At 45.4% G+C, this 16,679-nt stretch overlaps 1 protein-coding gene across 2 annotated transcripts in view; it reads right to left on the minus strand.

The window, feature by feature from the left end:
• Positions 1–16,679, minus strand: part of CDAN1 (codanin 1) — a 563,981-nt gene that overhangs the window by 411,607 nt on the left and 135,695 nt on the right. For both annotated transcript variants that reach the window (XM_069638655.1, XM_069638654.1), the window contains exon 5: positions 5,410–5,529. In XM_069638655.1, coding sequence (XP_069494756.1) covers positions 5,410–5,529 — 120 coding nt within the window. The remainder of the gene's footprint in view (positions 1–5,409; positions 5,530–16,679) is intronic.

Consider the following 16,679-nt stretch of genomic DNA (forward strand, 5'->3'; position numbering starts at 1 on the left):
CCGGAAGGACATTCCACGTAGGGGCCTGCAGTACCCTTACTAGAGGTGTTGTGGACGGTCTGGAAAGAAGTGAGTAAAATGAGGTGGATTACGACATGGCCCTCCCGCTTAAGCTATTTGGGCACCCCCGTTGAGGAACCCGATAACGTAACCCATACAGTTCCAGGAATGGTACGAGGCGGTTCTCAGTAGGGCAGGAGAGATGTGGGAGAAGGGGGAGTTCCTGTCCATGGGCACATTGGAAGACGGTCACCACATAGGTCGACTCTCCCCATTTTGCTATTTACAGCTGAAGGGTGCTCTCCACGGTGGGCGGTGGGGTAATCTGCAAAGAGAGCTTATGACCTTTGAGTCATTGCTCTTGCAAGGCAGAGACACAAAGGGCTGTATAGAATGCCAGTACAAGATACTGTTATGGGCGGAGCTTCCCCAGGCTTCAATGTCTAGGGAACGGTGGGCCAAGGACCTCTATCGGGAAATATCGGATGATTTATGGCTCACGACGTCTAGATGGGTCTTGCACTCTACGGCCTCTCTCCAATATAGAATGAAGGCTATTAAGATCCTGCACCGTTGGCACCACCCCCCTCCCTCCTAGCCAGGATGTAGCCCGGAGAGGACTTGCGATACTGGCGTTGCCAACGTGCTAGTGCAGACTATTACCATTTGTGGTGAGGATGTACCATATACAGACTTATGGGGGGGGGGGGAGGTGTCCTCAAGGATTAAGGGGGTGGAAGGAATTTCAAGAACTTTGTTGCCCTGGGGGCTGTTATTTGGGGTGTGGGATGAGCAAGAAGGGGAAGACCAGGGGAACCACATGACCCATAAATGTTTGTGGCAGCTAGGTGCTGTGTGGTGCAATTTTGGAAACGGGACACAACCCCCACGGAGAAGGAATGGCTACAGAAGGTCAGGGGCATTTATGAAATGGAATACATGACACAGTTCAGGGTGAGGATCAGAGATGTGGCTACCCTTTTTTGCTCAATATGGCAGTTAACCAAAATTATAGAGGGGACGATTGAGGGGAAGGGTAGAGAGGGGCTGCTGCCTCCAACTGTTCTAGGATGTTTTATGGGCTACGTGCTGGATGAGGGGTGAGGGATCAGGGGGATGGAGAGACGGCAGATCATGGTCATGATAAGTGTATTATATTGCAAATAATGTCTATTCTGTATGCTGCACCTGTTTCTCCGACATTCCTCTCCCCCCCCTCCCCACCCCCGACTATCCTGGAGCTCTGGCTGGCCTGCGTTATAGCTTCTCCCTCCGGGAAAGGTCGGGGACCGTGCCAGGGTTCCCTGGGACTGCCGCTGTGCTTGGGGATGGTCTTCTGCACATTGGAGACAGCCGCCTAGGGCCAGGGACATCACCCCGACCATCCTGAAGCTCTGGCTGGGCTGCATTACAGAATTTCCCTCGGGGAAGGGACAGGGACCCTGCCAGGGGCTCCCTGGGACTGCTGCTGCATTTGGGGGTGATTGCCCCATATGGGAGACAGCCGCCCAAAGCCAGGGACATCACCGCCGACCATCCTGGAGCTGTGTCTGGCCTGTGTTACAGATTTTCCCCACCAGAGAGCCCTGGCAGTGTGCCAATACCTCCCCGGAGGGAGAAGCTGCAACACAGCCCAACCAGAACTCCAGCGGGACGGTTGGAGGTGATGTCCCCGGCCTTGGGCATCCGTCTCAACACGAGTGTCTACTGTCTCGAAGCACAGCAGCCGTCCCAGGGAGCCCCGGCAGGGTCCCCATCCTTTTCCAGAGGGAAATTCTGTAATGCATTCCAGCCAGAGCTCCAGGATGATCGTGGGTGATGTCACCGGGCTTGGGTGCCTGTCTCAGATTTGGGTGTACAGCACCCAAGCTCAAGGGCTGTCCCGGGGAGTCTGGCAGGGTCCCCGTCCCTTCCTGGAGGGAAAAGCTGTAACGCAGCCCAGCCAGAGCTCCAGGCTGGGGATGGTCGACCCACATGGGAGATGGGTGCCCATGGCCACGGACATCACCCCGACCATCTGGAGGTCTGGCTGGGTTACCATACACAATGCAGACACAGTCATTTCATTACCTTGAGAAGGTACACCAAGAGCTGAGCGCCCTTGCGGATCCAAGGCCTGGGGACGTCAGCTCTAGCCAATTACAGTTCAGTATCTTAGTGGTGGGTAGCAACGGTCAAAAACCAAATGGTAATACCCTCACACTGCAACATTGTTAGAGATAGTGACTTGAGGATGGACCAGGCCAGCCACCAGACATGTGAGAGCCAGTAGAATAACACATATAAGCAATTATATCGTTTATTAGGCTCCTGACAAGCAATACAGGCCCCAGGTTATGATGTCACTCCGATGCAATTTTAGGTCAAAACTGGCCTGCAAGCCAAGGAACGTAGAGACGTCCACAGATTTCTTCTGTCCTTGTACCGATCCCGGTTTTCTGCTGTAATAAACCGCATTTTGAACTTGCCATTTGACAGAGTCTTGCGTTCCTCCTGTGGAAGGTGTTGGGCCTTCCGAGAGTCCGCAAACTCCTAGTGGTCCTCTGGCATACTTGGGAGTTTGTCCGAACAGGTGCACCCACCCGAGGCAGCGTTTTTGTCGAGACACCTGTGGGAACGTGGGAAGGTAGGACATGTGTTGTTGGCCGCGTGTTGCAGTGCTTTCCTGTTGACTAATGTCCGAAAATTGTGATTTATCCCCTAAATTGTGGACTTTACCGGTGCTTGTGGGTAATACATTCTACGGCGATTCGCACAAGTCAGACGACCTCTGTGGATTCCCATGGGTGTCTTCTATTCAGAAATGCACAGGGTTCCCAGTTTTCCTTGGTGGCTGCGACACCCCAGGCCCAAATCTGTAGGTTGGTCCACAAGAGCAAAATCCTGCAAACTTTGCTCTCCCGAAACCCTTTTGGATACCAATGGTTTAGCCTTTTCCCTTTGCGCCCAGGTAGGTGCACCCACCCATGTGAGGTACCATTTTTGTTGGGACACCTGTGGGAGAGCGGAAAGGTAGGACACATGCTATTGGCAGCGTGTTTCTGTGGTTTCCTGGAGGCAAATGTCTGAATTGTGTTTTTCCCTACATTTTGGACTTTGCCAGGGCTTGTGGGTAATAAATTCTAGGGCTATTCGCGCAAGTCATAGCTCTGTGGATTCCCATGGGTGTCTTCTATTCAGAAATGCATGGAGTTCCCCGTTTTCCTTGGTGGCTGCGACACCCCAGGCCTAAATCGGTAGGTTGTCCACAAGAGCAAAATCCTGCATTATAAAAAAAAAAAGTTTATAAAAAGCAAAAAGTAATTTTCATTTTTCGGTCCAAAAAATTAGGTCATTTCTCACTTTTTTCCCCCTGCAAAAATATCACGGCTATCCTATTTAACACAGAGTCTGATGGCTCTGAAATAAGATGTTTTTCTCTGATCACATCACAGAAATAAATGAATCATTATACACACAGACTTCTATTGGATCGGATGTTGCAAATGTTAAAAATATCTGGCCTCAAAAACTTGCACAGTGCAAAAGGAGGTTGAGGCTCAGAATCGGACCTTTTTTCAGGAGGATCCTGCTAGGATTGTTAAATAATTCTGTTGGAGGCACAGTAAATAGATCTGCAGTATTTGCCATTAGATCTATGGGATCAGATTCCTCAGGGGAAGAGATCTCAGCCGGTACCGACAAGCGCCTATGTTGGCTTTTATGCTTTTTTGATACCGAAATAAGGGCCAACTTTCATTTCTGTGCCCGTTTTTGACCAGTACAAATGGTACCAATTCAGACACAATCAATACCGGAGCAAATGTACTGGGCCTGTGGAGGGAGTAAGTGGCTTTGGTAATGAGCCCTTCTGTGATGGGGATTTAACATGGCAAACAAGACTGTACTTATCTGAGGTTTTAGCGCATCTTCCAGGGGCCAATATTACCTTATCAGCGGCCAAAAGGTAATCTGGGAACAAGGTACCGATGTCCCCAGTTGCTCTCCCACATAGGGTATTCGCGTTTTCCCACTTGGGAGTCCTGGCACTTTCCCAGAATGTTCTCACCAGGGAATGGGTCAGGGCTTGGACATAGGTGTGATATGTGTTGCAGCAGAGAATTGCTTTCTACTTAGGATGCATTGGCTAAATACACTAGTGTACGGTATAGGACAGAGGGAGACACAGGTTAATGAAGTATATAAAAAATGGAAATTTAGTAAAATGGGCGGCCAAAACATCCTAAAAATAGGACCGAAAAAGTCAGCAACGCTTCCAAAAGGGAGGCACCACAGAGGGGCAGCTAACCACCCACACACCCCTTTACTCAGGATCTTAGGGCCGAGGTGGTGGACGAATTTGGTAGATAAGTGGTGCCAGCGTGCCGGGTCCACGCACTGCAAATTAAAATGTTTGAAGTGACAGGGTTAAAAAAAATATATATATGTTTTCCTGACCCCCCCCCCCCCCCCCCCCCCCCCCCCGCCTGCGGGCGCAGGATAGTTCAACCAGTTGGAAAGGCGGACGAGCAGGATGACAGAAACCATATGCAACTCTGGCTTGGACCTACCCTGAAAGGGACAGTCCAGTCCCAGCTGCTATGTCAGATTTCTGCGGCGTCAGCGAGGTGCAGCGTGTGTCTCATGTCTCGCGATGGCCCACATTACATATTGATAAACAGATTTAAATTACCACGGATGGCGAAGGAGTTAAGTAAGAAATATGCAAGGTTATAATATTTATCTGTTTCCATAAAAGGGTTTTCTCTCGGTTGTTAAAATGGGCTCCAAGATCACACCTGTAAGAAGAGACAGTGTTTGGAAATATTCATGAAGATCTCACGAAGAAGAAAGGTTTCCCCACACATGGGTTTTTTTTGTATACTACACCCACATTCTTAGCTTCAAAATAACTATTACATGCCAGTAAAACACTCAGCCAATTAAGCTCTCCATTTGGACTTCTGTGAGCAACTTGCAGTCACATTTTCAAACCCAGTTAGGACCGACTACAAATATGATTACAGCACTTAGAAATGTGAGGAATGTGGAACGGAGCACTAAACAGAAATGGGATAGAATTAGAACTGCAAAGGTGACAGAGAGGACCAGGAAAGGGGCAGAGTAGGCAATATCCATGGGTAGGCTTCAAGAGGAGGTCAGCACACCATCCACTTGAAGTGCATAAAAAAGTCACAAATCGAGAGAGCCATAAAGAACGAAGGCCAGGTACCCAGCTGCAGGGACCAGGTGAATAGATGATTTAAAGATAGAAAACAAACTCAATGACAATGCACACGACTCTCGCAAGATTGAGAAAGGTCATTTCACAAGCTAACTGGAGCATATAGAGACATTAAGAACGCTGGCAACCTATACACAAGAGATATATGCCCAAGTCAATGGAGATCATGGCAACGCACTACTGACCTTTCCACCCCTTGGGAAACTCAAGGTCGTCTTGCCCATCATCTGCGGAGGACATCCCTCTCGACGTCAAGAGCTGAAGGACAAAAAAGAGCTCCAGGAAAACATTGGGCACCAGGTTTTCTGAAAGAGAAAGAGCAAGGGTCAACCAGCAGCAAGTACAATAGACCAACAAACAAGAGCATGGCCTTTAATACAATGCACTGGAAAAAGCATCTGGAAGAATGGTCAAATAACGGCCTTTGGTAGAACACACGTGGTTGCAAGCAATCAAAACCCCATTCACTGCCAGAGAGACTCCCAACATTACAGTGGAATACAGGACTTCAGGATAATCAAACTCCAAGAAAAAGGCACAATGGTCGAATCCCCTGACATTGTGGGTCCTGGGGGTGTCAAAACACACGAGTCACATTAATGATGACGTCTCGGTACATTACTTCCTTCAACTTGAAGAAGCAAGCTCACTCCTGGGAATGATGGATTTAATCAATGGAAAGGAATGGAAAAAAGGGATCTAGCAGTAAAGGTGTGTTGTGCCATCTAGTGGTTTAGTGACATGTACAAACTAATCATCAGGAGAACAAAAAGCATGTGACATTGAAAACAGCCATGAACAAGTATACTGCTTCCAAACCATCAACTTGGGAGAGAAAAAGGAACACATTCGAGGAGCAATGTATCCTATCATTGAAATCGAATGACAGGATGAAAAGCTTGTACAAGGGAAACTACACATGCACACTTAAGCCATAGCGATGAACACAATAGGGCCTGGTACACGGTCCGCCCCCACTTGAGAACTAAACCTGCACATGTCAAAAGGTCCACGTTTTTAGAAGCAGCAGCTTCAGACATACTGCGACCAGAAGCAAGCTCCAAGTAAAAAATCAAAGACATGTTACATTGGTTGAAACCTTTATCAAAAGTCTTGCAACGCCAGCCATAGGACAAGGCACATCCATTGGCCCCCTGTTCTCCAAGTGCTATTTCACAATCTGCAGACAGCACCAGACATCATAACATAAAGGGACTGTTGGATTCTGCTCACTTATCATTAGAGCGGGTTTTCTTCTCTCAAGACACTACGAAAGTGTAGAATGCAGGATCCAACCACAGTAGAAGCCGGTATTCCATGCTTCCCCTTGGTTCTTCTCACAGCTTCAAGCTCTGTCCAATCGGCAAGCTTGGAGCGGAGGCTCGAACTGTCTGTAAAGGCTGCATTCCAAGATTGCCTTTGGGATGTGTGCAAACTGAGCTAGCAAGCCTGGACGAGCTGAGTCACAGGAAGCCCCAGAAAAGACTGCGCTTTTGCCCCTCCTGTAAAAACGAATGTTGTTACAGCCTTGCCATCCCCCAGATGAGACTGAGCCTTTTCCCCTCCTGTAAAAACGAATGGTGTTACAGCCCTTGCCATCAGGCTGCATTGTGTGCTAGGTGACCTTTGGCCTCAGAGGCCCTCACCTTCAGCTTGGTCTTTCCTGTTTATGATGGAGTGACATCCAATGATGTATCCCCGTTTCTCTTTTAATGAAGTTGCTCATAAAAATCCATGGAGTCCATCTTGCCAAGAACAGGTGCAAACTGTTCTTTTGTGTACTGGCTAGCTGTACTGTATTTATATGTGGCCCTTCTTCCTCTAACTGCCTTTCAGACTCTGAAGAAAAGGCACTACCCTTTTTCTGCATAGCAGTTGAGAGAATACCTTTCCCCTTCGCAGACGTCAATGTCTTGTGCTGTGCTCTGTAAGAAATATGAGGGTTTTCTCCCAAGCAGCCCTCGAGAATCCCTTATTTAGGTGGCCACAGGAGGGCTGGCGCTCCCAGATCCCAACTCTGGGGATGGGCGAGCGAGGGAGGATCACCTCGATAAGGGAACCCAGGGTTATGCTCAGCGGTATGCCCCAGGTGAGAAGCGGTACTATGCCGAGTAAGAACGAGAGGCGAACGAGATATCCGAGGCCTTTATAGGCTACAATCCATCTGCCTCACATACTCGCATTACATCCCTCCTACTTCGATCCAATGACCCCTGCGTACAGAACCAAACCCTAAGATTTCAAACCTGCATACTCCCGGTTCTTCTTTTCCACACCCTTCTAGTCAACTCCCGAACACCCAGTATACAGCATTGACAAAACACTACCGTTCCTACAATCCCCCTTGTTTATTTCACGATCCCAACTATTTCCGATTGCCCCACAAAAACACAATCCCGTCCCTCGGATTGTCACTTTCCAAACTCTCAGTCGAAAGTGACCAGCAATTATAGTTCCTACAAACCCTCCAAAACCCACCCTGCTGGAATCACCGACTCCCCAAGGACAAAAGCTAGAATTCCAGTTAACACTTTTCCCCCATCCTACCACGCAGAATACTTAGAAACTCTACCTCTTTACTTTACAGACACAAACACTTTCTCCCGATGCAAAAGACAACGAACTTGAAATAAAACGGTATACATGACATGTCCCGACACAAGGGTCTGGCAAAGTTAGGCAATTGACTTAAATCACACACACCTGACAGCCCTTCCTTTTCCCCACAGGTATGAAAGGTGGAGCAAGAGAACGCAGTATGAGCACGGCAGACAGCACAACGAGACGGCTAACAGGCACAGCAGTTCAAGAGAAGGAGAAAGGCAGCAGGAATCGAGAGGGTGGCGAGGAGAGACCAACCCTTTTCATCCCAGGTCTGCGGTACCTTTGTGGAAGAGAGCCTGCAAACAATAGCCCAAGCGTCTTGCAGCAGATGTAAACGTTACACGGGCAAGCCTACGTCGATAAGAAGGAGCGAGTGAAGCTCCAGTGACCGTTGTATCGGCCTTGACTCCAATAAAGAGAAAAGCCAAGCGGTTCATCACAGCCGGTGAGTCGAGGAGGCAGTCGCTACCAGCTCTGTGGGCCCTGTGAGGGGTCAGAAATGCAAGGCAGACGACTTTTTGATGATTTCTCAAAATATGTCATTTTATTAAATCATAAATTGCATCAAACGCCTCACTATCCCTACCCAAACGAGAATTTCTCTGCCTATCAACACTAAAGGAAACACTCTAACAAAGGATATCTGACCCTAACACTTAAACATAACATACACAAGAGTATATATGGCAATTCACAATAATGTCAACAATTGTACTAACATATTCAAAGTCTCTCTTGGTAACCTGGGCGAGTTGCCCATCCCCAGCTTTCAAATCAGATTCAGCTCCAATAGAAACAAGGAAATCAGAGTTCACAAAGTTTAAATCCAATTCTTGGCTCCTTCACTGTGTCAAAAGAAAGTTCAATGTTCAACCAACAGAAAGATTTCTGTCCTTCCTGGAGTACTAATTTCCACTTCATCAAATAGTATCAATGATTTTCTGGGACACAATGCTTTACCACAATTTAGAAATGTCAAAGAGGAAATACAGTTCATTGTCAGATTCAAAGAAACACAACCCATGGCAAGGGAAAATAAATACAGCTTTTTGACAGCATTCTTTTAGTCTCTTAGCAGCATTATGTAGCTCAGTTTATATCTTGTCAGGATGACTTTACAGCACTACCGCTTCTACCTGGCTAACTCTTATACCAGGTCAACTTCTGCAAAAGTTCACCATGAGGTTCTACTTGCCTGTCCCAAGGTGTTCCACATTCAATTAAGCTTGGAAGTTTAAAATCTGCTGACAGCCAAAAGCTTTATCACAGCTTCAACTGTTTGTACTTTTGTAACTTGGAACACCTTGTCAGAAAAGACAATATCCAATTTAGTGCCCCTCAGCAATTCCAAGTAAGCAAGGCACTCTTCCTCTGAACATTCACCTTTCAGAAGGGCAGACTCATTGTCTATCTGCCGCATTAACAACCAAAATGCGCTTAAGGATATAATTGCACCTTTTCCTGATGGCTTTGGTAATGAGAGTTCTATCAACCTTCAGGGCTTCTCCTTACAGCCTTGCATTCACCTTTTTGTTTCCTGCAAACCAGAGGTGCTTAAATGCAGGCTATGCTGTTAGTCTCTTAGTTTAAACAATATCTGGCCAACTTTGGCTCTGGCAATGCTTGTATCTCTCTTGGTCTGGGCAATGCTTGCACCACTCTTTGGCTTGGGTAATGCTTGTTCCACTCTCGGCTTGGGAAATGCTTGTTCCCTGAACTCACATTAAATAATGTTTAGTCACTCAACTTCATTGTCACATTGTTTTTGACTGCTTCACAATTGATTCTTATGTTAGCCTTTACTTTAGAATCCCTTTAGGGTCACGCTACCAGTCTCATTGGTTGTCAAGGGTTTTAGTATTCAATCAACATCTTTAAAGCATTTTACTCTTACACAAGTGAAATTAATAATGTTCGCTGATACACGAGTGCTTCTGTTCAGACTTCTCATTGTCTGCTAATCTACGGTCACGAATATAACTTCCACTAACACGCAAGTGATTCTACTTGGATACAGTTGCCTGCCTTTGTTCGCGCAAGGAACCAGAATGCTTGGCAACGCTCCCTGGCTTCTGTCTTAATCCCTTCGCGTTCTGCAGTGCATGGGCTCCTTCAGGCCTCCTCTTGACACACACCCTTCCTCGGCGAAGGAGTCTTCGGTCCTGCCACACAGTCAAGGAGCTCTTCTCGCTCCTGGGACCCTCAGCTGCACAACAATCTCGTCCACGGTCTCCAGCACGCTTTCCGCTGCACAATCTCTGCAATTAGGTCCACATGTGGAAAAGCAGTCTTCAGTCACGCCTTCCGCTAAGCAACTTCTGCACTTGTATTTGGCGAAACAGGACCCTCTCAGAACAGGCAGCTGAAATCTGCTTGGTGTAAGTCCTGGCAGTCCTTTGTCTCAACCACTTCTGCTTGGATTGCAAACACTGTGCTCTGCTTCTGCTGCTGCTGCTACTGCTTTCGACAACTCCAACTGCAGCTCCATCTGCATCTCATGACCTGGAGCTTAGGGGTCCTTTTAAGCATCTCTGCTTCCCTTAGGTGCGAGTCATTAGGCTGAACAGGCCGACTACTCCTGCAACATTGCTCTACAGTCCTCTTCCTCATCCAAGTATAGGGAATTATGGGACTTGTAGTCCCAATCACTAGAATTAGGCTTTGTCAGCTTTTTAATTTTAAAAGGCAGATTTATTTCATTTATATACCTTTAAGGAAATATCACAGGAGTTTAATTGAAAAGGATAAGGCAGTTTACTCAAGCCATTATGTATACGTTTCCTGTCACTGTACCTCTGGGAGAAAGGGGGATCTTTAACCTTAGGAGTCACAAGTGGTCTTTCCTTCCTTGGGGTATTTAAATATGTCACACCAGCTTTACCCACGTCATAAAGCTTAATGTTGGGTTTAGCTACTTCATAACAACAATAAGCCATAACATGTCTTGGTACCTTTAAAAGGCTCTTCCCTTTTCAAGATAAATGCTGCGTCTCATCCCAATGGATCTCCTCACCACCCTGGGCCTTGTGTCCTCCCAGGTGATCCTCCCGCAGTAGACTTCCACCAAGGGCAGGATTAGGAAGAGTCTGCCTTTCTCTGGCCACCTGGGAGGAGACTTTAGGCAGGGGTTTAGGGAGGGTTCCGCGGGATTCATCACAGCTCATCAATTCACAGGAGCTTCTAAAGCTGCAATGTAATGAGCTGCACCCTCCCAAGCACGGCAGGGTCGGGGTAGCCATGGCATCACATGGCTTGCAGTGGTCCCAACCCTCTTTGTAACACCAGTATCCACCAGAAAAGTCAGACAGGGGACTTTGTCGGACTGCTCAGCCATGTCTACCACTAGGAGAGTCAAGGAAAGCTTGCAGGAAATCCTATTGCCTAGCTGTGCGTTAGCCTCTCCCATCCCCTGAACAGGGAAATAAGAGAAATTCAGTTGCAACAGCCACAGAGAAAAATATTCAACATAAAAATCGTTTTTAAACAAACAAACAGTCTTGTGGATTAGTACGATAATAACCACAGAATCTTCAGGGGCCCATATATAGATGCAGAAACATTGCCAACTTAAACACTCATCTAATTCCCAAGTATGGCTTGTTCTTGTTAAAAATTGGACAGAGCTCTCTAATATACTGCAATTAGATCCCACCCTCCTCACATCTAACTTTACCCTACACTAAACTACAAAAAATTGGCAGAGAGATTACTGTTGTTTGTTTCGGCTATATAATAATCCATAAAACACACAAAGCATAGAAAAATAAATAAAATCATCATCAAAAAACTCCATTGTTAAAATAATGACACACCCCAATAGCACAATAAGGTGTAAGAGAAAAAAAACTCATGGTAATCACATGGCAATATCAAAGTTAATCCATCAAGCATAACCCCTTTTCCATGCATGGTGTAAAAAAGGAAAAGAAAAAAAAAAGAAAAAAAAAAAAACACATTTGAATGCACTAGTGACATCCTAGTAACAATGGGAAGCTGGTGAGACACCTATACCAGGATGGGTCCCCACTCGCATTTGCTGAATGCAAAGAGGGGTTCTCCCTACAAGAGACGGAAATATTCTGGTACTCTCAGATGCACCACTGGGCTAGTCAGCCCATGATTAAACAGAGGGATACTAGAGACCTCAATGCCTTGGTGGGCGCAGTAAGAGGAGAACCTGTGTTTTACAACCTGCTCGATTGCTATGACCCACAGGAATGTTTGCCTTATATTTGCAGCTGGGCACGCAACTTGGGGCCCGCACTGATGAGGATTCCTGGCGCTGCTTTTGGGGAATAACCACAAAGTCTCCAAGTGCACCACAGACAAGGAGTGCCAACTGAAACTTTGCTATAGATGGTACCTAGACCCACACAAACTCCATCACATGTACCATGACTATCCAGACAGCTGCTGGAGGCGGTACAGAGGCCAGGATACCTACTTCCATATGTGGTGGCTATATCCCAGGGCCCAACTATTTTGAAAGAAAGTGCTCAATCACATTAAAACCATGCTAAAGATATCTCTTCCTTGGGATTCCTTAGTGGTGCTCCTGGGTGACAATGGAGAGGAGGGGATTTCCACTAAGCGGGAAAAACCCCAAAGCTACACTCCTATCTCCCACTGGCTGCCAAGATCTCACTCGCTCATAACTGGAAATATGGGAGATTCATGTGACGGAAAAAATTACAGCGCTAGCCACAGGGACATACAAATCCTATGTTGCAATATGGATTCCCTTTATTAAATTACATGCAGCACTCCTACTATGGGGCACTAAGTCACAACTATACAGGCACCAACCGTTGCTGTGAGGCCCTGGTGGGATAAGGTCAAGGGAAATCACAGTCAGGGTTGTGGGGGGCGATAGGTTCACATGTGAATGAAGGTCTGGCGGTGGTGTCTTTCTTGAACTGTACATGAACTCAAGGTCTTCGCTTAATGATTTTGCTTTGCCGGATGTCTGTCTCTAAAAATGTATAAAACTTGTTTTTTAAAAAAAAAAGACATGCAGGTTGTCACTGGCAAAAGCCAGCACACTTCAGAAGATCATAAAAATACTGTTTCTGTAAGTCTTTATATATAAGACAAAAAAACAAAAGATCACCAAGTGAGCCAAGGTTTCAACGGCACCACAAAAACAGGTTCTTCTGATATAAGGCCAAACAGCCCATCTACTGGTTACTGCCTTGACATGTACACAGGTCGAAAATGCCCTATGATAAGAATTTGTGACAAAGCCAAGGTATGGGGCCTTCCCACCGGAGGGGGAGTGTGGCAGATATGTTTGTACTGTGGACCCTCGAAGACAAAGATACTCTCCATTACTAGCCCAAAGCTCCAAGAGCCTCATTTGAGTGCTGACATGGGGACCGTAGCAAGTCTGGACAGGTTGTTAAAGCAAGGACCCGTGCCTTCTGATCAAAGGGTCTTTTTGAAGTATGCCAGGCACTCGAGCTTCAGGTAGTTACTCAAAGAAAATATATGCTTCAACAAAAATGTTGTAAAACAGTCTTCTGACCGCCAGAAAGAATACCAGCAGGAAATAGGTTGACGGTGCAAAATGTCGGCTATAAAGGCCTGCTCTGTCTCGAGGCGAGTAATGTAGGCTGCAGTTGATGCAGATTGAAGCCCCCTAAATTGATAGATTACGGAATTACCAGGGAGAAGTATACTGTGTGCATGGCATTTCACCAGTCATTTCCATGCGAACCGTTCAGTGCAATCAGGTAGGTAGGTGGACTGGTTAGAAATGCCAAGTATTTCAACAGTGTAGAGTACACATTACAGCAACTACGTTTAGTTGAAAAGCAGGGCATTTCCAGCCAATCAGCACAGCCAGAGAGTTCTATCCAATATGAGTGGCAAGAATGCCCCACCCACTGGCCGGGGCTTTCAGAGCTGCTCTGGGACAGATCTATCACTTTTTTGGACCGTTGGAAGTGGGGAGGAAGTAACACCGCCCCATACCCATTACAGCATTCCACACAGCACTGCCAAGAATAGTTCATGTTGGCACATTGTATCATGTGAACATCATTGAAAAGGAAATAGTACCTTGTTATTAATAAGAAAGTTCGAACAAACAATAGAAGTGGGGGATGGCAGCTTAGCATAATATAGCCATTACTTTTCTCACTTTAAATTCTATGGCCATCGTAATAGCTAAAGAGGGATGCATCTAACCGCAGTAACAAAACATCCACTTCTAATGTTCGCCAATGGTATACCCAAGATGCCAAAGGGTCTCCAAAAGAAATTTGAAGTCTTGCAGAAACTATGCAATACAAAAGGGGCTCAATCCTATCATAAATCCAAAGAAAACTAATTCCATGGTCTGTCGCTCCCAAAAACGATTAACTAGCCACCTAACTTTAAATGGAAAAGACATCAAAGCAGTAACAAAAAAAATTAAAAAAGGATTATTTGCCAATTAAGCTGAGCAGAAATGGTTATTGTAATGCCCACCTCGCTAAAAACGAATTAATGCTTAAGAGAAAATCATGCGTTATATTACGTTTTTCTAAAAGGTTTGGTAGCAGAGCGATTTCAGACCATTGATGTGTACAAGGCAATAGGGCAGACAGTTGCACTTTGTGGTCATCAAAGATTAGATAATCTGGTGCGTTGTGAAAACATCTTCTTGAAAAAGATGTTCGCTCCTAGTCGAGCTCTTAAATTGAAACAGGGTATTCGCGATATTGCTCATATTGCTCGTCTTAAGCCAGATTTATACTGGCTTGACTGTGGTTAACAGATGTATTGGTCCCCCAATAGAAACAAGCTCACAACGTGTTAGCTAGCGGTGCATCATGGCAATGGATTAGACGCAAGGTATTGAATAATTTAACTTGAGTTCTCTATATGAAAATCGAACTGGTCTGGGCAATCAAATTATGTCAGTGGTAGAGGCAGCTTATTCGAATTGCGTACTCCTAAACACAATACAAAGATGTGGAAGCCGCTCTAAAACACAGATAGATGTAAAAGTGTTTCAAGGCTTTGGCGCGCATCCAGCCCTACAGATAAGAGGTGCATCGGACACTTGCTTCCTAAAAATATGCAAATACTCCCAAAAATTAAAATTAGGGAGTAAAAATACTCCCAACAAAGGTGGGAAACAGAGGCCATCTTGTGTCCCTGCTTTCAGCAACATAACTCCATGGATATGTTTGGACCAGTACACATGGTACCACAGGAAGAAACAACTTCTTCCAATCGGGCAGTAATCATAATAAACGTGCATCTTTAAATGTGCATGATTAACTAGGTGGAAAGAAATAATTATTACAAAAACATTTTATGTTTTCCAGTTAAAATATATTTTTACTCGCTTATAAAATACTCCTATTGGGAGTTGAACTTACATTTTTCTCCCTAAAAATCATTTTACTCACAACTTCAAAAAAAATAGGGAGTAAAATCCTCCTAGCTCCAAATCTTATCTGCAGCACTGTGCGCATCTAAACGAGATTGAGCTTTTCAGAGCCAAACACCTGAATTTAAAATTCTGTTTGGGTACGCTACCAATGGAGAAATGTAAAAACTCTTAGAGCAATGATAATACTAGCCAATGTGTTACTACTGTATTTTGCTAAAAGATAACTACACTTTCCTTCCTTAAAGAGATCGTGTCCGATACCTATTTTGGGCGGTAGAAGTTTAAGCTCCACAAAAGATGCATTACGGTTTCGCAAGTCAATGGGAGAGAAATGTGAAATATGTTGGAGCAATTTGTTTAACCTGAAGCCTAGAACAACAGGAGTCGTTTTCTTATGTTCTCATCATAGCTTAAGGTACATTATCATAAGGTTTTTACTTTTGTGAAAGGACAAACGAGATAAAGGCATATTTTTGGTTACTGAAAGGCTTCTAATGAATTGTTGATTGAGAAAGCAATAGCACCATCAACAAGAGCTCATTCATTAAACATGCTGCTTGAAAAGAATTTGCACTGAGACTAAATGTATTTCATTTCAAACAAACTTTGATGTAGGATTTAAAAAGGTAAATTGTTGCATCATTCTTTTTTTTTTATAGGTTATTGTAAGGGATCAAGGGTAAGAGTCGGACACTGTGGCCTCATGTGTTTGGTCATAGACATATTAAGATGAAATAAAGAAAGGTTTAGGAGAAATTCCTACCTCACCCTAACTCTATCAGGGGTTTCCCTGCCTCAACAAAACTAAGGGCCGTCTAGGTCTGAATGTTCAACTGAAAAGCGTCCTCAGTCCTGTGTCCAAAAACCCTAAACTGACCCTTACACGCAAAACTCAATGTAATGTGCAACTCTGGGAGTTCTGTAAGATATACACTTATAGCTTTCTTTCAAAGTTCCAAAACAAAGGTCTAAAGTGCAGAAAAGAAAAGGAATAAAGTTCCACCAGGAAAAAAGGGTCTTCCCTTCCCCTACATTTCTTCTGGTCTTTCACTGTCTATCTGATACTTCTGGAAAGAGTTAATGTTCCATTGCTTCACAGGGGGGCAAGACTTCCCCTGTGTTTCTCCTTTCATACAAGATTTTACTTCAAAGTTTCAAGGGGGAAGACTCCTCCCTCGAGTCTCCCTTAAGCACACAGTTCTTTTGAATGTTTCAATCTCTCACTCTCCGGATCTCAGTTATCCCTAAAGGGGTATGGTTCTTCCCTTTTCCATGGATTGTCACTGTTCCACTATTTCAAGGAGGGGTTTTCACCCCCAAGTTTTTGCAATGTTTTCCAATACTTTTCCTACCCCTGGTTTACTCTCCTGCCAGGGTATCACACTTGAGTGTGGGTCCCAGACTCGCACCCTGCCTGGTTTACTTTCCTTCCAGGGCGTTGTATATCCTCTCATGTGTGCGAGTCCC

The sequence above is a fragment of the Ambystoma mexicanum genome, chromosome 14 (genome assembly GCF_040938575.1).
Source record: "Ambystoma mexicanum isolate Mex_15411 chromosome 14, UKY_AmexF1_1, whole genome shotgun sequence".
Taxonomy (NCBI): Eukaryota; Metazoa; Chordata; class Amphibia; order Caudata; family Ambystomatidae; genus Ambystoma; species Ambystoma mexicanum.